At 39.1% G+C, this 25,047-nt stretch overlaps 1 protein-coding gene across 9 annotated transcripts in view; it reads right to left on the minus strand.

The window, feature by feature from the left end:
* HIPK3 (homeodomain interacting protein kinase 3) overlaps nucleotides 1-25,047 on the minus strand; it is a 105,790-nt gene that overhangs the window by 21,406 nt on the left and 59,337 nt on the right. For all 9 annotated transcript variants that reach the window (XM_021083205.2, XM_003122898.7, XM_005661035.4 and 6 more), the window contains exon 3: nucleotides 8,040-8,163. In XM_021083205.2, coding sequence (XP_020938864.1) covers nucleotides 8,040-8,163 — 124 coding nt within the window. The remainder of the gene's footprint in view (nucleotides 1-8,039; nucleotides 8,164-25,047) is intronic.

Below are 25,047 nucleotides of genomic sequence, written 5' to 3' on the forward strand. Positions count from 1 at the left end.
AAAAATTTATATGGAACCACAAAAAAGACCCAGAATTGCCAAAGCAATCCTGAGGAACAAAAACCAAGCAGGAGGCATAACTCTCCCAGACTTCAGGCAATATTACAAAGCCACAGTCATCAAGACAGCGTGGTGCTAGTACCGAAACAGACAGACGGACCAAAGGAACAGAATAGAGAACCCAGAAATAAACCCAGATACCTAAAGTCAATTAATCTTCAACAAAGGAGGCAAGAATATAAAATGGGAAAAGACACTTTTTCCAGCAAGTGGTGCTGGAAAAACTGGACAGCCACATGTAAATCAATGAAACTGGAACACAGCCTCACACCATGCACAAAAATAAACTCAAAATGGCTTAATGATTTAAATGTAAGACAAGACAACATCAAACTCCTAGAAGAGAACATAGGCAAAATATTCTCTGATATCAACCTTACAAATGTCTTCTGAGGCCAGTCTCCCAAAGCAACAGTAATAAGAGCAAAAATAAACCAATGGGACCTAATCAAATTGACAAGCTTTTGCACAGCAAAGGAAACCATAAAAAAACCAAAAAGACAACTTACAGAATGGGAGAAAACAGTTTCAAAGGATGCAACTGACAAGGGCTTAATCTCTAAAATATATGAGCAACTTATACAACTCAACAGCAAAAAAGCCAACAACCCAATGGAAAAAATGGGCAAAAGACCTGAATAGACATTTCTCCAAAGAAGATATACAGATGGCCAACAAATACATGAAAAAATGCTCAACATCACTGATTATTAGAGATACGCAAACCAAAACCACTATGAGATACCCCCTCACACCAGTCAGAATGGCCATCATTAATAAGTCCACAAATAACAAATGTTCAGAGGGTGTGGAGAAAAGGGAACCCTCCTGCACTGTTGGTGGGAATGTAAATTGGTACACCAGTATGGAAAACAGTATGGAGGTACCTTGGGAACTATACATAGAACTACCATACGACCTACCAACCCCACTCTTGGGCATATATCTGGACAAAACTTTCCTTGAAAAAGACATATGCACCCACATGTTCATTGCAGCACTAGTCACAATAGCCAAGACATAGAAACAACCTAAATGTCCATCGACAGACAACTGGACTTAGAAGATGTGGTGTGTACACACACACACACACACACACAATGGAATACTACTCAGCCGTAAAAAGAACAAAATAATGCCATTTGCAGCAACATGGATAGAACTGGAGATTCTCATACTAAGTGAAGTTAAGTCAGAAAGAGACAGACAAATAACATATGATTTCCCTTATATTTGGAATCTAATATATGGCATAAAGAAACGTTTTCACAGAAAAGAAAATCATGGACATGGAGAACAGACTTGTGGCCACCAAGGGGGAGGGGGAGGAAGTGAGATGGCGTGGGAATTTGGGGTTAACAGATGCAAACTATTGCCTCTGGAATGGATAAGCAATGGGATCCTGCTGTAATAGCACTGGGAACTGTGTCTGGTCACTTGTGATGGAGCATGACAATGTGAGAAAAAAGAATGTACACGTGTGTATGACTGAGTCACTTTGCTGTGCAATAGAAAATTGACAGAACACTGTAATCAGCTATAATGGAAAAAAATAAAAATTATAAAAAAAGAACTTGCCACGCTCTTCTGGCCTATAGTGTTTCTTTAGAAAAATCGGCTGATAGCCTTATTGGGGTTCCCTTATAATTTTTTTCTCTTGCTGCCTTTAGAATCCTCTCTTTAATTTTTGCCACTTTATTATAATATGTCTTGGTGTGGGCCTGTTTGGGTTCAACTTCTTTGGAGCCCTCTGTTCTTCCTGTATCTTGATATCTGTTTCCTTTAGATTTGGAAAGTTTTAAGCCATAATTTCTTCAAATATATTTTCAATTCCCTTTTCTTTTTCTTCCCCTTCTGGAATCCCTATTATGTGTAGATTGGCCCACTTTATGTCCCATAGATCTCTTACATTGCTTTCATGTTTTTTATTTGGTTTTCTGCCTGCTGTCCTGATTGGGTGACTTCCATTATTCTATCCTGCCAGTCACTAATTTGCTCCTCTGCATTATCCATTCTGCTCTTCAGTGACTTTAACTCAGTTTATGTCTTTGCAAATGAATGTTAATTTTTCTTGGCTCCTCCTTATATTTTCTAGATCCTTTCTAAAGTAATCTGTATTATGGCTCATATCCACTCAATTCCTTTACATTCACTCTTTTTTTTTTTTTTTTGTCTTTTTTTTTTTTTTTTTGTCTTTTGTCTTTTTGTTGTTGTTGCTATTTCTTGGGCCGCTCCCGCAGCATATGGAGGTTCCCAGGCTAGGGGTTGAATTGGAGCTGTAGCCACCAGCCTACGCCAGAGCCACAGCAACGCGGGATCCGAGCCGCGTCTGCAACCTACACCACAGCTCACGGCAACGCTGGATCGTTAACCCACTAAGCAAGGGCAGGGACCGAACCCGCAACCTCATGGTTCCTAGTCGGATTCGTTAGCCACTGCGCCACGACGGGAACTCCCACATTCACTCTTAATTCCTTTAGTATTTTCACCATCTCCTTACTGAACTCAGTGTCTGTTAGACTGCAGAGGTCTGTTTCATTGTTTGCTCCTTCAGGTGAATTCTCCTGTTCTTTTAACTGGGAATGGTTCCTGAGCTTCTTCATTTTGTTTGTTTATTCTGTGAGTTTAGGGAAAACAACTACTTTAGAGGACTATTTATATATAAGAGCATCCCTGAGTAGTTAGTGAGGGCCTTTTTTTTTTTTTTTTTTTTTTTTTGGCGTGAGGGTTTCTTTTGGTTTAGATGTTTGCTGTATCTTTCCTCAGTGTGTGCAAGCTGTTATCCCCTTAATATGGGGTGTGCTGGTATATGGCCTCCGGCTGCTTCCAGGGAAATGGAAGCAATGGGCAGGGCTAGTAGCCAGTGTCTGGTTGCCGGGCCCTTGACAGTGCCAAGGACCCACAGGGAGGTAGCACAGGTTGCTCCTAGTTGCAGGGCCCTGGCAAGTGGCAGTGATCCTTAGGCAGGTGTAGGCAGTGCCCAGAGTGTTTGGCAGTGGCAGCAGCAGAGCATGTGTGTTCCCAGGGGAGTGAGAGCAACAACAGGTGGCACTTGGTTGCACTGTCCTCCTCTGTGCTGACCCAAGGTGACTGGGGCCACAGTTGGTGCCTGTTCATGGTTCCCTAGTGGTGGCAGGCCACACCCACCTCTGGAGTCTGAGATGGCTATAGTGGTTTGCCACCACCACCCATAGCCTACATAAGAGGGGCCCCACCTCCCATAGCCCATGAGAGAGGCATCCCACTGCCCGTAGCCTGCACAATAGACACCCCATCACCTAAGAGCCCAGGCATGTGCAGCCTAGTCCCACTGCTCCTCTTCTTGCCCTCCCCCAACAATGACACCTTTCTTCTCTGTGGGCCCATACCTTCTCCCAGGATCCCTAGGCTGTGGCATGCCACTCCCCAGCCCATGGCACATGGCTCCGTAGCCCCTGAGGCTGTCTCTTCACAGCCAGCCTTAGTCCTCTCTCCAGAACTGATCTCTGGAGCCTGAGTCTCATCATACAGGCCCTGCCAGAGCATCTCAGGCTATGGTGTCCAGGGGTGGTGGTACTGATTGTTTGTACAGCTCTCTCTTTGCTTTGCCTTCCTCATTCCAGCTGCTGCACTTTTCTAGGAGGCTTTGAGATCACGCCATCTTGGCAGATCTCCCAAGTCAGTTAGATGGCCTCCCAGGATGCGGCTTCTTTTCCTCTTTCACAGCTCCTCTCAGGAGTGCTGGTCATGTCCTGATTCCTTTTTTCTCTCTTCTCTTTCCCGCTCTTTTTTGTTGTTGTTCTACCCAGTTATGTGAGGGGTTTCTTGCACTTTTTGGAGGCTTAAAGCCTTCTGCCAGTGTTCAGTAAATAGTCTGTGTGAATCATTCCACATGTAGATAGTTTTTTTTGCTATGTTTTTCAGAAGGTGAGCATCATGTCTTACTCCTCAGCCATCTTGAGTCCGCCCATCACTGGAAGTCTTCATTTCTGTCAATGTTCCATGTGCACTTGAAAAGATGTCTTCAGCAGTTTTGTGTGTAGTATTGAGTGTAGTGCTCTATCACTAGGTCAACTTGTTAATCACATGTTCAAATCCTCTATATTCTTACTGATTTTTTTCTACCTACTTTATCAATTACTGAAAGAAATGTGCCTTAAACCTCTAATTATGATTGTGGGTTTGTCTATTTCTTTTTTTTTTTTTTTGTTCTACCAATTTTAAATGTATACTTTTTTATATTTTTATTTTTTCCATTATAGTTGGTTTATAGTATTCTACCAATTTTCCACTGTACAGCAAAGTGACCCAGCCACACACACACTCTTTTTCTCACATTTTCCTTCATCAAAATATTTTGAAGTTGTTGCTAGAGATATAAAATATATAATTCTTGTATTCGTGTTGAATTTCTAAATTAATTGGCTGAGCTTCCACTCTTTTTATTTTTATTTAAATTGAGAGTTAAGTTTTATTTGGGGAAAAATTAGGGTTTAAGCCCAGGAGACAGTATCTCAGGTAGCCCTGAGAAACTGCTCCCAGGAGGCGAGGATTCCACTCTTTAAATAATACTGACACATTTATAATATAAAAACACTCCTGTTGGAGTTCCTGCTGTGGCATAGTGGGTTAAGAACCTAACTTCAGTGGCTTGGGTTGCTGCAGAAGCACGGGTTAACTCCCCAGCCCACTGCAGTGGGTTAAAGGATCCCACTTAGGTTGCAAATGCAGCTCAAATTCAATCCCTGGTCTAGGAACTGCCATATGCCATTAAACAACAACAACAACAACAACAACAAAAACAAAACAAAAAAAAATTCCTCTTGTTTAAAAGCAATGTAATTGTTATTAATAAAAGCAAAACAGAAGAATGACTACCTTGTATAAATACATTCTCAGAGATAAATATTTGTATAAAATGTTATCACAGGAGAACTAGCATGGTCTGCTGGATCCTCCCCTAGAACTCAAATCTGGAGACAGAATATCAATGGAGGTTGATAAATCTAAAAACTATATAAAGGCTGTAAAAACCGGAGTTTCTGCTATGGTGCAGTGGGATCAGCAGTGTCTCTGCAGTGCTAGGACACAGGTTCAATCCCTGGTCTGGCAAAGACGTTAAAGGATCCAGTGTTGTCACAACTGTGGCTAGGATTTGATCCCTGGCCCAGGAATTCCATAAGCCATGGGACAGCCAAAAGAGGAGAAAAAAAAAAACCTCCGGTGAAAACTCTCTTGATCTCTAAGCAATAGCAGACCGTGAATGGAAGGGCGGAGGTGGAATGTGGAAGAGGGCCAGTGTCAGGGAGCCAGGGCAGACTGGGGCAGGGTTTAGTTGGACTCTTTTATTGCCTTCAAAATATCATTATCCATGAGGGGGCCTACTGCTAATAGCATAGTTTCTGGATTCAGATTGCCTGTGTTGGATTCTTGGGCAAATTATTAAACTTCCCCCCACCTTGGCTTCCTCATCTGTAAAACCTCACAGGGTTGCTGTGAACATTAAATGAGTTAATTAAAGTGTTAAGTACTGTTCCTGGCACAAAAAAGAGCTGAGTAAGTATTAATTAGTAATGATACTACTGCCCACTGTAAGGGAAATAATAAGTTAAAAAATAAAATAGCCACAATACCTCAAGTGGGTATCCTAGTATATCACAGCAGCTGATGACTAGAATAGGAAACAATAGAGAGAGGCATACCCTGCTGATGGCCCTTTCATATTCTAATTAGATGATCATAATCCAGGGAATTGAAGAAAATTTATGAAATTCAACATTAATAGACTAAAGTAATAAAAAAACCCAAAAAACTCACTACATGAACATTTTAACAGATTAAAAAAAAGCATTTCAGAGTCCAAAAACAATTTAGGATTAAAAAAAAAACTTTAAAAATAAGGAATAGAAGGGACATCTCTTATCTTTAAAGAAGACGTGTATCAAAACCTACTCAGTAAGCACTAGATTTGATAATGAGTGTTACGTATAAGTCTAAGATTGGAACCAAAACATACATCATCACTTCTATCTGCTCCCATTCACGTATCTTAGAAGATAACTTTTAAAACACTGAATTGACAACTCCAACTGTGATGCTATATGAGTAATATACATCCTGAATATATTGTAATATTGTTAATCTGGATCAGATAACACCTGCTCTCAGTTTATTTATTTTTTTATATTTTTTTTTGTCTTTTTGCCTTTTTCTGGGGCCATGCCCGTGGCATATGGAGATTCCCAGGCTGGGGTCGAATCAGAGCTGTAGCCGCCAGCCTATGCCAGAGCCACAGTAACAGCAAGGTGGGATCCGAGCTGCATCTGCGACCTGCACCACAGCTCACGGCAACGCCAGATCCTTAACCCACTGAGCAAGGCCAGGGATCGAACCTGCAACCTCATGGTTCCTAGTCGGATTCGTTAACCACTGCGCCACGACGGGAACTCCACACCTGCTCTCAGTTAAAAAAAAAAAAAAAAAAATCTTAATAAACTTTAGAAAAACTGTGTTTTGATCAGGACTTGGTCTTAAATTACTATTGTGACTTCTGACAAGTCATTTTCCTGAGCCTCAGTTTTCTCCTTTATAAAATGGGAAGAGATAGTAACTAGACAATCTTTAGGGTCCTTTTCAGTAGCAACATAAGTTGTACAAGACTAGAACTGTAAAGCCCAAATCCAGAACACAATAGCAAATTGACCTGGAATTGCCACTAGATGGTGTCCCGCTCCATAGTACCATGCATGTCATCAACTATAGTCCACAAAGCCAAAGATATGATTAGTGCATTTGACAGGTACCCACGGCTAAGAGAGTACGGGACTCTCTGATTAGATCACTAATTCTTTCAAAACTAGTATCATCAAAGTTAATGGTTGGGTTAAAAGATGAAGGAAACTAGGAATAGGAAGTATGGAAATATTTAAAGAAACAGTCTTTTAAGAGGTATGCTGACCATGGAGAGGGAAGGTAGGAGAGTATTTAAAAACATGGCTTCAAAGAGAAGCTTTATGGGTGGAAAGACACTGGAAGAGGATAAGAGTAAACGTAACAATAACATCAAATCTAATAATATTAAATAACTTTTAGAGTTGTCTCAGCAAATTTAAGTCACCAAATTAACTACCTCTTCTATCCCTTTTAATACAGAAAGCGGTACCCTAAAAATCAGGCATTTTGTTACAGTTACATCATGTGTGCTTTAAAATGTTCTATTTCCTATTTTGTCATGCTTAAAAGTTAGTTTATAATTTAAATAAAAATATAAGCCAGACAAAATTTATGTAACCATTGTTAATTCTGACTAACATTTTCCACTAAAATATAAGTTGAGTATATATCTCTCTAAAAAGGAAGAGCCCATGAAACTCTTTCAAATAAGAGTGAATAACAATTACTCCAAAAAAAGAATCTGGATATTAAAAACCAAGAAAACAGCAAACAATATTATCTAACAACTTAGACCAATGAACATACCTGCAAACTATCATGAAAAGTGTGTAATGAGGTGATTTGCTGGATTCTACTGAGAGTCATTTAAATAATGTTAAGCTAGACTTCTAGCACAATCAAAACAGCTTAAAATACTAAAGAGGGTTCAGGTGACTAAGGTACTAAGACCAAGAGAGGTTATTGGTTCAAGATCAGGAGTTACGATGCCTTTTATTCCTTGGGAGAGGCTGACATTTCATCCATCATCAAAGTTTGTCACCCAAAGCGCTATTATTTAAACGGACAGTCGAGCCCTTTATGTAGCTATAGCATAAAAACGATTTTAAAAATTCTACCAAGAGTTTTATAAAACTGGCTTTCAGGCCTGTGGATTATAGCTTTGTTTATGAAAACACTTTAAAAATCAAACTGTTTTTGAGATCCTGAATTTAAATTCCGTAAGGTCTCAGGTTTTGCTATTTTATTCCAAAAAAAGTTTCCTATGTATTGTATACTGTGGGAATGCCTTCCTATAAGTCTATTATTTTTCTTTACATTCTACTTACCTGGTCATACTCCAAGGCTCCTGGGTAGAGAGGCCATCCAAGGAATAATTCTGCAATCACGCATCCCAATGACCACATGTCTATGGCTTCACAAAATGGCAACCCCAATATAATCTCTGGAGCTCTGAAATTAAAAACAAAAAATATGAGTGGTTTTCTTTAAAATTTATCTGATTTCATCTGATATTCTAAGAATAATTTGTAAAATGACAAAGGAATCACCTATTTATAGTAACTCTTCATTTTTAAGAACTCTTTGAAATCCAGCCATAATCCTGAATTGAATTTAAAATGTTGTTATGAATACAACATTGCTATGATAAAATATCTATAAATTTGAGTTTTTATTAACATGACATTTAAAAAAGGAAAAAGTAGTTCCCCCTGTGATGCAACACAATTGGCAGCGTCTTGGAAGCCCTGGGACACAGGTTCAATCCCCGGCCTGGCAGAGTTGGGTTAAGGATCCCGTGTTGCCACAGCTGTGGCTTTGGTCACAACTATGGTTCAGGTCTGATCCCTGGCCTGAGAATTCCATATGCCACGGGCAGCCAAGAAAGGGGAAGAAGTGTGGGAGTTCCTGGTGGCCCAGGGTTAATGATTTGGCATTGTTGTTGTGGTGGCGCAGGTTCCATCCCTGGCCAAAATAAATAATTAAGCACAAGGAGAAAGCACAAGCCTTGTTTTTGAGACTTTAATACACGAGAAAGAGAATTGGCAAATTATTAAATATGTGCACCATGACATGAGCACAACTGAAAACCAGACATTGAAAGATAAGACCCAAACAAAACAAAACTCCCAAAGACTAAGCATGGATCTAGACCTGGGTACTATTTCAGAAGACAACAAAAAATATTGAGGATATTTGTTATCCAAAACAGACAAGACCAAGTCCAATACATTCTGCCTTTCAAGGCAGAAAAGAACAAAAGAGCTTACTTATAAAACAGAAATAAACTCACAGATTTCAAAATCAAATTTCAGGTTACCTACCATTAGGGAAATCATGGTGGAGGATGATAAAGGATAAAGGGATAAGGGGTAAGGGATAAATTGGGAGGATGACTATAAAATACACACACTACTGTATATAAAATAATTAATAAGGACCTACTGTACAGCACAGGGAAGTCTACTCAATATTCTGTAATAACCTATACAGGAAAGAAGAATGGATATTTGTATATTTATAACTAAATCATTTTGCTGTACTCCTAAAACTAATACATTGCAAGTCAACTATACCTGAATAAAATTTTAAACAGATAAATAAAAGGCAGAAGAATAGAGAACACATCAAAACAGATAAAAAAGCATTCTAGGAGTTCCCGTCATGACGCAGTGGTTAACGAATCCGACTAGGAACCATGAGGTTGCGGGTTCGATCCCTGCCCTTGCTCAGCAGGTTAACGATCCGGTGTTGCCGTGAGCTGTGGTGTAGGTTGCAGACGCGGCTCGGATCCTGTGTTGCTGTGGCTCTGGCGTAGGCCAGCAGCTACAGCTCCGATTCAACCCCTAGCCTGGGAACCTCCATATGCCGCGGAAGCGGCCCAAAGAAATAGCAAAAAAAGACAAAAAAAAAAAGCATTCTAGCACTTGAAGAGCTTTATTTGGTAAATGATCAATTATGTTGCTACTTCACATGACTTTTCCACAAGAAAATGAACATTCTAAGAGAGGCAGCACAGTTCTCTAATTTCAAAGGAATCAAAAAATTATAGTTATCCTCAAACTTAGAAGTTATATGAACAGTACAATAAATACTTTTGCCTTGAGAGTAATTTTCCAAATAACTGCATGCTTCCTATTTCCTACAAACAAGAGTATTCTCCTACATAGTCCCAATATAATCATCAAAATCAGGAAATAAACACTGATATTCCTCCACCATCCTAAGCCCTAGACTGTAAGTTTGGCCAATCATACTGATAATGTCTTTTACGGTAAAAGGCTCAAATTCCAAAGACCGCATTGTATGATTTATTGATTTCTATTACAGTCCAGTTATTTGTAGACTGTCCCTCGGTGTGGATCTGACGTTTCCTCATAATTAGATCCAGGTTATAAATCTTTAGGAGAAATGTTTAATAAATGATTTTTTTTTCTCAGTATATGCTATCAAGTGGCACAAAATTTTGACTTGTTCCATTACTGATAATGTTCACTTTGATTACTTGATTAACATGGATCTGGCGGATTTCTCTATTAAAAGTTTCTCCTTTCTCCTTTGAAATTAAGCATTTTGTGGGATTTCAATTTGAAAGTATGAATAATCCAATTTCAATTTATTCATTTACTTACCTATGTGAGTACCGATTAATGAATTCCTATTTTATTCAATGGGTTACAACCCACTACTATAATTACTTATTTTGATGCTCTAATTATCCCAGACTTAACCAGTCAGAACTCCCACAATGAGCTATGGGTTTGCCATTACTATTGGGATGGCACTGTTCCCAGGCTCTCTCAGTATACATATTTTATACAGTTACAAAAAATAAGGCTTCTGCTAATTTCTTTTAACTGAGAGTGAGGTCATTATCTCTAAGGCAGCAGTTCTCAATCTTGGCTGCACATTACAATTTGTCCTGGCCAGATGCCATACCCATTAAATCAAAAACTCTGGAGAGGGGACACAGGCATCAGCAGTTTTTAAAGCCCCCCAGGTGAATCGAATACATGGCCAAAGCTGAGAACCAAAGCCCTAGACTCAAGTAGTTAAACCAATGGAAAGAAAGACTACTCATCTTCTCCCTACAGCTCTTCTGACCAGAATAAATTCAAAGGATAATAAACAAGTTGTCTTCCACTACAGATCTGGGATCTGTCCAGTGACTCTACTCCTGAACATCTTTGCTATAATTACTATTTAAGATTCAGTAGACGCTTTTGTTGGGGGGGGGTGCGTGGCATATGGAGTTCCAGAGCCAGGGATCAATCAGATCCAAGCCACAGGTGCAAAGTAAGCCATAGCTGCAGCAACAGCTTAACCCACTGGGCCATGCCAGGGATTGAACCTGCATCCCAGCGCTCCCAAGACACTGCTGATCCTGTTGTGCCACAGTGGGAACTCCAAGATTCAGTAGACTCTTAGTCCACAAGTACTTGTTAAGAACAAGTAGGTGTCATGGGGAGATGCTAGAGGCATAAAAGAACCCTTAAAACATAGTTATAAAAGGCCTTCATTCTTTTGACAAAACTAGCTCAGTGTGTAGATGTACACACATGAATTTTATTCAAATAGACAAATGCTAGATTGTGCTGTTGAAAGAAAAAGGTTAGACTAAATTACTGATCTTACATATTCACAATATCACAAAGAAGACAGAAGGTCTCACCCTTTTTTGCTATTATATATGCAGAATACAGCAGAGAAAACGCACTCAGTAAACATTTCTCAAATAAGTCATTTCAACACAGGTTGAATAACACAAAGGAAAGCATCAAAGGAATGTGGGTTTGAAATAGGTCTTGAAGAACAGAAGTCTAAGCAGGAAGCAGGAAAATGGGCACAAGAGTTTCTAAAGATTATACACTAATCTGTACTTTAAAAGATTCAAAGCAAAATGTAGTTAGTTTCGAAAGTGCAGAGTAAAGTAAGATTCATTAGTTATATTTAATTACGTACTAATTTGAATCCCAACGACTTATGAAGACTAAAAGAACACAGAGTTCTCTGGTGGCTCAGTAAGTTAAGGATCTGGTGATGTCACTGTCATGGCACAGGTTTGATCCCTGGCCCTGGAAAGTCTGCATGCTGCAAGTGTGGCAAAAAAATAAATAAAATAAAAATAAAAGACCTACAGCTGTGTCTAAGAGCTTTATGATTATTTTGAAATTTTTTTTTTTTTTTGGTCTTTTTTGTCTTTCTAGGGCCACAGCCACATGGAGCTTCCCAGGCTAGGGGTCCAATTGGAGCTGTAGCCGCCGGCCTACACCACAGCCACAGCAACGTGGGAATCGAGCCGCGTCTGCGACCTACACCACAGCTCACGGCAATGTGGGATCCCCAACCGACAAAGCAAGGCCAGGGATCGAACCCGCAACCTCACAGTTCCTAGTCGGATTCATTAACCACTGAGCCATGACGGGAGCTCCTGAAATATTTATTTATTTAATTATTATGATTATTATTTTTGTCTTTTTGCTATTTCTTGGGCCGATCCCACGGCATATGGAGTTTCCAGGCTAGGGGTCGAATCAGAGCTGTAGCCACCGGCCTACACCAGAGCCACAGCATGGAGGGATCTGAGCCACGTCTGCAACCTACACCACAGCTCACAGAAACGCCAGATCCTTAACCCACTGAGCCAGGCCAGGGATCAAACCCGCAACCTCATGGTTCCTAGTTGGATTCATTAACCACTGAGTCATGACGGGAACTCCCAAAATCCTAAGGATTTATAATCTAGATAAAACTGTCAGAGATGTCAGAGTTCTATTGGCCAATCTTATAATACAATAAAATTAAAAAATCAAACTATGCAAGAAAGAATAATAATATATCCACCTATCAGCAATAAATAAAGATTCATTTTCTGGTTAATAGCTTAATTGACTCTCAAATTATTCCTCTGGGTTAAATATACTTTTGTATATAAATGATAATAGCAAGAATTCTGATTTATGGACTACTCTTAAAATAAATCTGTTCTATTCCTAAGGGAAATTCTTCCACTTCTTTTTTCATCTACCTTGACTCCCCTCTGAATCCCTATAATGCAATGATGCTAAGGACAGAGCAGAGAATAGTCATCTTTTGTACTTTTGTAGATAGGCAAGGTACACATTAAACATGTCTACTGGTATAACTAAACCTGTTGTTTACCACTCTATAAATCACAACTCACAATTAGAAGGCAAGTATCAAATCCACCACAAAGAAGCCCGAAAATTGAGGCTGAGGTAACAAAGGCAATCTATATATAAAACACCATGTTTTTCTTTGTGTCATATGCCTTTAATACAATTTATCTTAATATTAAGACCAAGTCCTTTTTACTTTTCTAAAACCTTGAAACACATATAAAACATAAGGTAAAGTGGGTAAGCTGGGGAAAAAATTGTTTTAAGTGGATAAACTGAACTCTGAATGGTTTGTGGGCCTTTTGATAGAGAACTCAAAAAGAAAGTTACCAGTAGATGGTTTAAATAAGAACATAGTGAAATACTGTCACTCAGAAAAGCAGATGACTATTAATGGAACATTTTGCCTCATTTTATTTTTATTTACCTTTTTAAGTTGAAAATTCAATTACTGACAGAGAAATCTAGCCCTATTACGAAAAAGGATGTCTCAGTTCAGAAACTCAATAAATCAAGTCCTAAGAATAATTATAATCTTATAAGAAATAGAATACCTTGGGTTATCACCGCAAATGCCATTAAACTATGAACTTGTGATGATTTCACAGCCATCAAGAAAATAATGATCATTGGAGTTCCTGTCGTGGCACAGCAGAAACGAATCCAACTAGGAATCATGAGGTTAAGGTTCGATCCCTGGCCTTGCTCAGGGGATTAAGGATTCGGCGTTGCCATGAGCTGTGGTGTAGATCGAAGAAGAGGCTCGGATCTGGCATTGCTGTGGCTCTGGTGTAGGCTGGCGGCTACAGCCCTGATTAGGCCCTTAGCCTGGGAACCTCCAAATGCCACGGGTGCAGCCCTAAAAAGGAAAAAAAAAGGAAAATAGTGATCATAATATGGCTCTTTTTCAAATACAGAGATTATAACAGCTGGGCCAATTGATTATTTAGTCTGCCTAATGTTTCTCATTAAACTAAACATAATGCTGATACATTTCAGCTTCTTCAGAGTCTGATAACAACAACTCAGGTATGGCCAAGTCTAGGACCTGTTAAGATAATTTCTGAAATGACTCAAGGGCCAGGTTCTGATGATTCTATCAGGTAACATCACTCAGTAAGAATAAAAGGTACAGCTATCCAGGCTTCTCTTGATGATACTCCTCCACAAAAAAGTACACAGCTACATCCTTCTCTTTACTTTTGACAATAAGAAGATACCAGAAAAATGCAACACAAACTTGGAAAAGGTAAATAAATGGTAAACTGAATAAAGATAAAAGTAATAAAGTCAGGAGTTCCCAACGTGGCACAACAGGATCAGCGGCGTCTTGGAAGTACTGGGATGCAGGTTTGATCCCCAGCCTGGCACAGTGGGTTAAGAATCCAGCATTGGAGTTCCCGTCGTGGCGCAGTGGTTAACGAATCCGACTAGGAACCATGAGGTTGCGGGTTCGGTCCCTGCCCTTGCTCAGTGGGTTAAAGATTCGGCGTTGCTGTGAGCTGTGGTGTAGGTTGCAGACGCGGCTCGGATCCCACGTTGCTGTGGCTCTGGCGTAGGCCGGTGGCTACAGCTCCGATTCGATCCCTAGCCTGGGAACCTCCATATGCCGCGGGAGCGGCCCAAGAAATAGCAACAACAACAACAACAAAAGACAAAAAAAAAAAAAAAAAAAAAAAAAGAATCCAGCATTGCCGCAGCTGCAGCCTAGGTCACAACTGTGGCTCAGATCCGATCCCTGGCCTGGGAACTCCACAGGCCATGAGGCAGCCAAAAAAAAACAATAATAATAAAATTAGAACAGTTTTCTCTGAAGTAGATGATGCAGAGGCATTTTTAATAATAAGTTTTAATTAAGACATAAATCACATGCCCATAAAATTCACCCATTGAAATGGTATATTTCAACGGTTTTTAGTATATTCTCAGAATTATGCAACTATTACTACAATCAATTTTAGAAAATTTTCTTCACCACCAAAAGAAATCCTATATCCATTACCAGTCACTCACCATTTCTCCAAAACTCCTCCATCCCTAGGCTACCACAAATCTACTTTGTCTTTTTTAGACTTGCCTGTTCTGATCATTTTATATAAATGGAATCACACAAGATATGGTCTTTTGTGACTAGCTTCTTTCATTTGGCATAATGTTTTCTGGGTTCAAGCATGTGGCAGCAAGTATCAGTACATACTGAATAGTACTTTATTGCTGAATAGTATTCCACTATGGACATATCAAATTTACTTATCCATTCACCAGATAATGGACATTTGGGTTGTTTCCACTTGTTGGCTATTACAAAAGATGACATGACCAAGAAAGGTCATGTCAGCTCATCAGGCTACTGAGCAAGAATATATTCCAGTACTGAAGGTCAGAGCAGAGAGGCTACACACCAAAAAAAAATATGGCCTCAGACAAAACTGGTCAACACAGGAATAAAATGGCTTTGATATATATCCAAAAGGGAAAAATAGGCTGCTAATGTTAAAGAAACTGCTAATTTTTCTACTTTGTGCAATTCAGCAGGTTTTATGATTAAGTTAATCTTGTGCTACCTTTTTTCAAATCTAGGACCCTAATAATAATAATAACTTCTAGCCCATATACTGGCAATCCAATATAAAAGAGCACAGGCCATAGGTAAATTCTGGGTAAATTTCGTAAGAAATTTATGCTACAGTCATACTTAAAAATCTGGGAATCTGGTAAGGAGCATTGCTTTAAAATAATGAAAATCATCTAACTAGAACTAGAATTTTAAACACTCAAGAGTAATATACCTTGGGAGTTCCCTGGTGATTTAGTGGTTCAATCCCTGGTCTGGGAAGTAAGATCAATCAAGCCACTGCACACTGCAGCCACAACCCTCCCCCATAAAAGCTCTAATGGTAGTAGTTTACATGAGCCTCAGCATTTTCATTTTTATTTATTTATTTATTTTTTGGTCTTTTTGCCTTTCCTAGGGTTGCTCCCACAGCATATGGAGGTTCCCAGGCTAGGGGTCAAATCGGAGCTGTAGCTGCTGGCCTATGCCACAGCCACAGCAATGCAGGATCCGAGCCGCGTCTGCAACCTACACCACAGCTCACTGCAACGCCAGATCCTTAACCCACTGAGCAAGGGCAGGGACAGAACCCGCAACCTCACGGTTCTTAGTCGGATTCGTTAACCACTGCACCACGACGGGAACTCCAGTATTTTCAATTTGGGGCTTTACTGACCAAATATACCATGAAGATTACCTAAAGGACTAAGTAAAAGAATGTGTGTAAAATGTAAAGAAGTATATACATTCTCCTAATCTATTCACACTCCCACTGTCCTAATTCATATTTCCTCTCTTCTCAAACCATCACTGCCTCCCCATCCTCATTCCTGACTGTTGTTCTTGCATCTTACTTCACTGAAGAAAAAAAATATATATATACATATATAATTTTAAAGGAACTTATACATTCTCACCACATCGACTAGCCTACACTTACATCTGTCAGTGCTTCTATCTAAGGCATCCATCCTCACTTAGTGAAGCATATCATTTCACCACTCTCCCACTCTCTCATCACCAATCTCTCTCCATATATATATATATATATATATATAATATTCCATATTTCCCATCTTGAAAAGAAAGAAAAATAGCTGTCTTGTTTACACACTCTCCTTCGGCCATTGCCCACTTCTGTTCCCCTTTACATCAGTCCATCTTGAAAGCTTTGTTAAAATCTGTTTCCAATTCTGTCCCTGTCTTAAACTCACTCGAATCAGACTTTCATTACCCCATCATTCCACCAAAATAGCTCTGGTTAAAGACACCATCAGCCACTGCATTGCCACATCCTGGCTTCATTTAACTTGCAGCATGAGACACAGCAGACTATGCTCTCCTGCTTTAAAGAGTCTGCATTTGACTTCCAAGACACCACTCTGCTCTCCTCTTGACTTCACCAGCACTCTCTTCTCAGATTCCTTTTTAGTTCCATCTCATTTCCACAACCTTTCAATTCTGGGGTTCCCCAAGGCTTGGTCTTTGCACATCTATTTACATTTGCTTCCCTCGGGTGATCTCAACCAATCACAGGGCTTTGAATAGCATCTCTAGCCTTAATACCCCTAAGTGTGTATCTCGGACCCAGACCACCCTCCCCAACTCCAGAATTATGTAGTTAACTGTCTACTCAACATCTCTGACCATCGATTAGATATCTCAAACCGAACGTGTGCAAAAAGAACTCATAAATCCCTCCAACCCACTCCTCCTCCAGGCTTCTCCATCTCAGAAAATGATTACTCCATCCTTCTAGTTCCTCATGCCTATAATCTGGGAGAATCAAATCTATTTCTCTCACCTCCCACATCTATCAGCAAATCCTACTGACCATCTTCAAAACAGATCCAGAACTTGACCGCTTTGCTCTACTTTTACTGCGACAGCCCCCAATCCAAGACACCAGCATCTCTCGCTGCAAGAGCTTCCTAATGTTCTTCTTGCTTCTGCCCCCTCCTCTACCATCTATTATCAATTTCACAGCCAGAGTGATCTATTTAACATACAAGTGAGACCGTGTCACTCTTCTCAAAAATCTCCAATAGCTTCCTATCTCAGAGTAAAGTCAAATTCCTTACGACGGCCTTCAAGGTCATACATGATGCAACCCTCAGCTGTACCTCATATTTCCTACCATTATCCCACTTGTTTGCTCTGATCTACTCACACTGGCCTCCATGCTGTTTCTAACCATAGTTGCTACCTCAAAACCTTTATTTAGGGAGAAGAAGGTTCCAGGCAGAGGAAACAGCACAACTTGATCCCTTTACTCTTATTCTGTGTTTCTGCTCAAAGATCATCTTATTAGGAAGGCCTTCCCTGACCACCTTAAGGTAAGCCCTTACCAGCACATACACTTACCTTTCTTCTTTTATCCTGCTTCACTGTTCTCTACACCACCTGCTACCAACTGATATACATGTTTATCTATTTTCCCCTTTCCCCACTAGAACAAAAATTTTATGAGGGCATGAACTTAAATTCTTTCAATGCTATATTCCCAGCACTGAGAATACTGCCCAGCATATGGTAGGCACTTAATCATTAATTTGTTCAATGCATTGACCAACCAACAGAAGCAGTCAGCATTCTGCTAAGAATATCTTTGGAGTTCCTAAGGTGGCTCAGTGGAAACTAATCTGACCAGCATCCATGAGGACATAGGTTTGATCCCTGGCCTTGCTCAGTGAGTTAAGGATCCAGCGTGCTGTGAGCTGTGGTGTAGGTCGCAGACATGGCTTGGATCCAGCATTGCTGTGGCTGCAGCCCCAATTTGACCCCTAGCCTGGGAACCTCCATAGGGTTAAAGAGTTGCCATTAAAAAAAAAAAAAAAAAAAAAAAAGGAAAGGAAAGGAAAGAAAAAAATCATCTTTGTTAAATCTAAGACATAAGCCAAACAGGTTATCAACCAAGAAACTTACATCCACTTTGCATGTGGGTAACTGAAATGTTTTTGACTGTTATAAAAATAAACACCATTAACTGAGCTTTAACAATGGGCCAGGCATCACGAAAATAACTTTTTAACACATCATCTCATTTAAAGAAAATGTTCTAAGAACAGATTTCTGCATTGTTCTTCTGGTCCGAGATCAAAAATGTTGGTAAACAAAATGTTCCATGTAAAACAGAAGATCCGCTCAATTGAGCATAGCCAGCCCACAGAATCACGAGAAATAATAGTTTTTGAACCAAGTATGTTTTGGAGTTGTCACAGATCAGCGGATAAATAATATACCACCCAAAGTTACCCAAAAAGTTATGGAACTGAGATATCAAATGCTTGATTCCAAAAGCCTTTCTCTATGCCATGCCACCACAATTCTAAAATTCTGTGATTGAAAAAAAACACAGAAAGCCAAACTAACAGAAAACCTAGAAACTGATGCCAAAGTTATTTTTAACAATTCAATTACTGCATCTAGAAAATACTTACTGATATATGTTTTCTAATACTTCCATGACTTTTTCAATTGGTCTTTAGCTTTCTCAGACAATCAAATGAAAAAAGAATTTTGCTGCTATTTAAAAAAATTTTATTGAAGTATATAGTTGATTTACAATGTTGTGTAAGTTTCTGCTGTACTGCAAAGGTGCTTTAGTTATATGTATTCTTTTTCATGTCCTTTTCCATTATGGTGTATCATAGGATATTGAATATAGCTCCCTGTGCTATACAGTAAGGACCTTGTTGTTTACCCATTCTATACATAATAGTTTGCATCTGCTAACCCCAAACTCCCAATCCTTCCCTCCCTGACCCACTCTTCCCCATGGCAAACATGTCTGCTCTTTCTATAAGTATGTTACTGCTTTGTAGCTATGTTCACTTGTGTTGTATCTTAGATTCCACTTATAAGTGACACCACATGGTATTTGTCTTTCTCTTTCTGATTTACTCTCATCATGTCCTGATCTATCCATGTAGCTGCAAATGGCATTCTTTCACTCTTTTTTTTATGGCTAATATCCCATTGTATATATGCACCACACCTTTATCCATTCATCTGTCGATGGCCAGTTAAGTTGCTTCCACGTCTCAGCTATCTCAAATAGTGCTGTTATGAACACCGGGGTGTGTGTATCTTTGAAATTACAGTTTTGTCTGGATATATGCTCCAAAGGGATTGTTGGATCATCTGGCAACTCTATTTTTTCTATTTTGAGGAACCTCTACACTGTTCTCCATAATGGCCACACTAATTTACATTGCCACCAAGAGTGTATGAGGGTTCCCTTTTCCCCACACCACATCCAGAATCTGTTATTTGCAGACTTTTTAATGATGGCTATTCTGACAGGTGTGAGGTGGTACCTCATTGTTTGCTGCTATTTTTAAAACCTATTTTTCATTCTGTGTAAATCCTTTAAAATATATACAATAACAGTAACATCAAGCAATAACTTAGTTCCATGAACAAGGCAATATTCTGAGCACTTTATAAATACTAACCTGTTTGATATTCATACCAATCCTTTTAAAAGGTAAAGAAACAGACACAAGGATAAGTAATTTGCCTAAGGGTCAGAAAGCTAGAACGAAATGCAACTGGGACTCAAAGCCAAGTTTTACAGCTTCAGGATCCATGCTTTTAACTACTACAGCATGAAATAAATCCCTAGGATTTATCCTAGGAATTAGTAAAACTATCAGACCTTTATCTTACTGGAAGTCCTCTCACTAAGATGCTACACTTATCATTAATGTGTTCTTTTCTCTTCCAACATTATCACCTTTGATTTTTAGACTAACCAGGAATATAAATATACCTTTGTTAAAAGAACCATAGTTGACATTTTATTAAAGTCCTTTTCCTGATCTTTAAGTATTTACTCATCTTAAACATAATCTTTCATATTAAATGCATATACACAGGTATCTGCTCAGTTAAAATTAAGACTGATTTTGGAAGTTCCTTTGGGATATAGCAGGTTAAGAATCTGGCGTTTCTGCATCGGCTCAGATCCCTGCTGTGGCACAAATTCAATGACTGCCCAGAAACTTACGCACGTCTCAAACACAGCCCCATGCCCCCCAAAAAAGGAGGAGGAGGAGAAGGAGGTAAATGCTATGTTCCAAAGATGATTACAATAACCATTTACAAAGGCAATTAGGAAATGAGCTCAACAGTGTATGTGACCATCTACTACCCAGTAGGTGTGATTACTAAAACATCTAACATCAAGCACTCAATGAATTCTTACAAGGCAAAGCCCTATACTTAGCAAAGACAGCAAAGACTAAAGTGGTAATGAAATACAGGCACTGATAAACATGTGTTCAGATAAGCACAGCAAATCTAGCAAAGGATACACACCCAAATTTGATCAGCAATTATCTCTGAGGAATCAACACGGCAAGGAGAGAAAAGTATACACTGTCACAATATTTCTTTCTAAAACCAGCATCTCATACAATAAAAGGTTAACTCTTAAAAACTGTCAGGAGTTCTCCTGTGGCACAGCAGGTTAAGGATCGGCATTGTCACCACACCAGCTTGGGTCACTGCTGTGGCATGGATTCAATTCATGGCCTGGAACTTCCACATGCCATGGGTGTGGCCAAAAAAAAAAAAAAAAATTGTCACCTAAATATCATAGGAATTTCATGTTTTCTTCTAATATGAGTATCATCAAATCAGACCACATAATCAGTGTTTCCTTTTATCAGAAGGAACAATTTTCTGTAGAGAATCTTTGATGCTGAGAATGCGCTGCCTCGGGAGAAAAGGACACTAGAGGTGACTCTGAGAGGCTCTACCACCACCTGCAGGGGTACCCTGAAGGAGACTTCTCTAAGCACAGCAGGGGACCGCCAGGAATCTTCCAAATCATGATGTGACTACGACTTATGAGAAGATGAAAGAATGTTTGTACAAATGGAATTAAACAGAAGGATGAATTTTAAAATATGAGGGCATTTACTTCTAGTGCAATAAGCACTCATTTCAAAATCCTGCAGAATGGTGTTTTTTTAAAATAATCACCTCATCACTCTCAGAAAAGCAAATAAATTTCAAAAGGCCACTTTCAGAAATACTTTCCTTTTGAAGTTACATTTTTAACATGGTAAGAAACTTGTTGCTATAGGCAATAAGATCACTACAGAATACTGGATGGATATTCACAATAATTGTTGAAATGTAATCAAAGTGTGGGCTCTTAGACACTCATATTCAAATGCACCTTGAGTTTAAGCTAAAAATACCACACTGAAAAATATCCTTATTGTAAGACCACTTAATCTTTTGAGTATGCTGCGCAATGACCCAGATCAAAGTGCCAAGTACAAAGAACTATAGTAACAATAAATATTTTCAAAGTCTGCTAAATGTAAAATCTGAAAGGTAGAAGATAGCAGATAGCAAAGATCTAATAGTCATTACCAATATGCCAGACGTGTAACTTAGAGCCCAGTGCCCCCCAAAATGGATACATTAATAACCTGTACATCTATGGCTGATCAACAGATAATATTTTGTAAAGACAGGAATCAGAAATTTCTTTCTTTTATAGACAACACTATTTACTTCGTGTTTTATCCACCAAGAACAGCTGCAAGATCTCCAAGTTCCACTTTTGGAAGAGAAAATTAAGAGACAAAACTGTTATAACATCTATCAAGAGAGAGGAGTTCCCACTGTTGCACAACAGGATTGGTGGCGCCTCTGCAGTGCCAAGACCTAAGTTCGATTCCCAGCCCAGCACCATAGGTTAAAGGGTCCAGTGTTGCCACAGCTGCAGCTTGGATCTGATCTCTGGCCCAGGAACTCCATATGCCATAGGGGGACCAAAAATTTTTTTTAAAAACGGAAGAGGAACTGAATTGGTAGAAGAATATGAACAATATCTATGGAAATTAAAGGAAAAACATGTCAGCAACTGAGAAAGAATGTATATACTACTGGATGCAGAAAAGTCAATGTCACTTTATTACACATCATATAAAAGACTATTACTAATATCTTACATCTGTATTGCGTTTGTATTTTACAACCCTTTCAAACACTTTGTTCTATGAAGTAACAAGACAAATGTAATCTCTATTCTATAGGTGATTAGGAGGTAAGTACAAAACAATCCAGGTTTTCTTAATTTATTGGATGATTAGACTTATTTTAAATTATAATGTATCATCAGTAGATGCCAACAAAAGTTCATAATCTATAAAATGTGTTTAAACTAAATCAGGGAGCTCCCATCGTGGTGCAGTGGAAACGAATCCGACTAGGAACCATGAAGTTTCAGATTCGATCCCTGGCCTTACTCAGGGGGTTAAGGATCCAGTGTTGCTGTGAGCTGTGGTATAGGTAGCAGATGGGGCTCAGATCTGGCGTTGCTGTGACTCTGGTGTAGGATGGTAACTGCAGCTCCGATTAGATCCCTAGGCTGGGAACCTCCATATGCCGTGGGTGCGCCTTAAAAGGACAAAAGCCAAAAAACAATAATAAAAAAATAATAAAAATAAACTAAATCAGACAACAAAAATTATTTAACTATGATAAATGATTCAACTGTTTAACTATAATTATTGAAAACAAAAAAGTTCATTAAGTTCTAATGAGGAGTCAGATTTTGAACTAAATGTTTTGTGTTCATTATCTCCTTAAATCCTAACAAAATCCTCTGAAGTAGGTAATTTATTATTCCACTGCAGCCATGAGGAAACTAAAGCACAGAAGTAACTTTCTAAGATCTCTTAGTAAGTAGGAGGGCTTATAAACAAACCTATACACTGTCAGTGAAAACCCAAGCTCCTCAACACCATGTAGATAAATCATTTTATGAACTAGTGCAAATGCATTATTAAATCATAAGACCACATACCCATGGATTAACAACTAGGTAGAAGATTAGGCACTGATTCACCAAGTGATCTCTTATACAACCTGGTGACACTCTGGAGCATGCCATTTATTAAAGGTGAAATTCTTAAATTTCACTTAACAACCCAACAAATACATTAGTATTTTTCTCATACTTTTTCCTTACAAATTTTGATGTTGACATACTTTTAGATTTATTAAAAAAAAAAGTTGAAAAAATAATACAAAGAATTCTTATGTGCCCTCAACTAGATTTCTCAAATGTTAACATTTTGCCACATTTTTATTATCCTGTCTTTGTTTTAATTTTATGGCCTCACCCACAGCACACGGAAGTTCCAGGGCCAAGGGACTGAAGTCCATGCCACAGTTGTGACCTATGCTGCAGGTGCAGCAACACTGGATCCTTTAACCCACTGTGCCGGGCCAGGGATCACACCCACACCTCAGCAGCAACCTGAGCCGCTGCAGTCAGATTAATGCACAGAGCCACGGCAGAAACTCCCTATCCTTTCTTTTTTTTAGGGCCCCACCTGCGGCATATGGAGGTTCCCAGGCTAGGGGTCCAATTGGAGCTACAGCTACCGGCCTACACCACAGCTCATGGCAACGCCAGATTCTTAACCCACTGAGTGAGGCCAGGGATCAAGCCCACAACCTCATGGTTCCTAGTTGGATTCGTTTCCACTGCGCCATGACAGGAACTCCCTCCCTATCCTTTCTTTTATAGATACACACATATAATTGTTATGAATCATTTGACAGTTAAGGTGCAGATACTGTGTCCCTTTACCCTTAAATACTTCATTTAGTATATACTTCTGAAAAACAAGGGGAGTCTCTCACACTGTTACAGTGTATTTGTCAAAATCAGGAAATTAGTATTAATGTGTCACTATTATTCAGCTTTTGCCAATTGTCTTCTTTTATAACAATTTTTTAAAAAAGTAAATAAAAATCCAGACCCCTGTCTCTTTAGTTCCCTCTATCTGGAATAGCTCTACAGCATTTTTTTTTTTTGTGGTTCTCATAAAACTATCATTTTCAAAGAATACAAACTAGTTATTTTGTAGAAAATCCCTCAATGTGTGTTTATTTAATGTTTTCTCATAAGAAGGTTCAAGTTATCTACTTTCAGCAGGAATACCACAGGAGTGATGCTTAAAGGTCCAGTGCTAAAAAAACAAGCAAGCAAACAACAAACAAAAAGTTACCAGCCTAATAGGAACTATAACCAAATGCAAAGAAACGAAAAAAGGAAAAACCAGTAGAGGTAGCCCCACAGTTATCAAATTAGTGAAATAATTAGGAGGACTTTAAAATTTTAAACAATAAAAAAAAAATTTAAACAATAAAAATGTTCAAGGGAATTAATGAAATAAGAAAACACCAGAAAGTAGGATCTATTTGTTAAAAAAACAACCAGTTATTATTTTTTTTTCTCTTTGTCTTTTTAGGGCTGCACTCATGGCATATGGAGGTTCCCAGGCTAGGGGTTGAATCGGAGCTGTAGCTGTCATCTTATGCCAGAGCCACAGCAACACTGGATCTGAGCTGTGTCTGCGACCTACACCACAGCTCACAGCAACACCGGATCCTTAACCCAGAGTGAGGTCAGGGATCGAACCTGCGTCCCCATGGATGTTAATCAGATTCGTTTCTGCTGAGCCCCAATGGGAACTCCCTAAAACAACCAACTCTTGATTGTACCATTCACTCACTAAAAGGAACTAAGGCCCCTTGGAGAAATGGCTGATTGTAGAAATGAGGCTGAGAAAGTACAAGGTAGGCCTGGAAATCTTCTTGTGCCAG

The sequence above is a fragment of the Sus scrofa genome, chromosome 2 (assembly GCF_054392235.1).
Source record: "Sus scrofa isolate SSC_HxYL_T2T_F1_AM1 chromosome 2, Sscrofa_HxYL_maternal_Yorkshire_Landrace_v2.0, whole genome shotgun sequence".
Classification (NCBI taxonomy): domain Eukaryota; kingdom Metazoa; phylum Chordata; class Mammalia; order Artiodactyla; family Suidae; genus Sus; species Sus scrofa.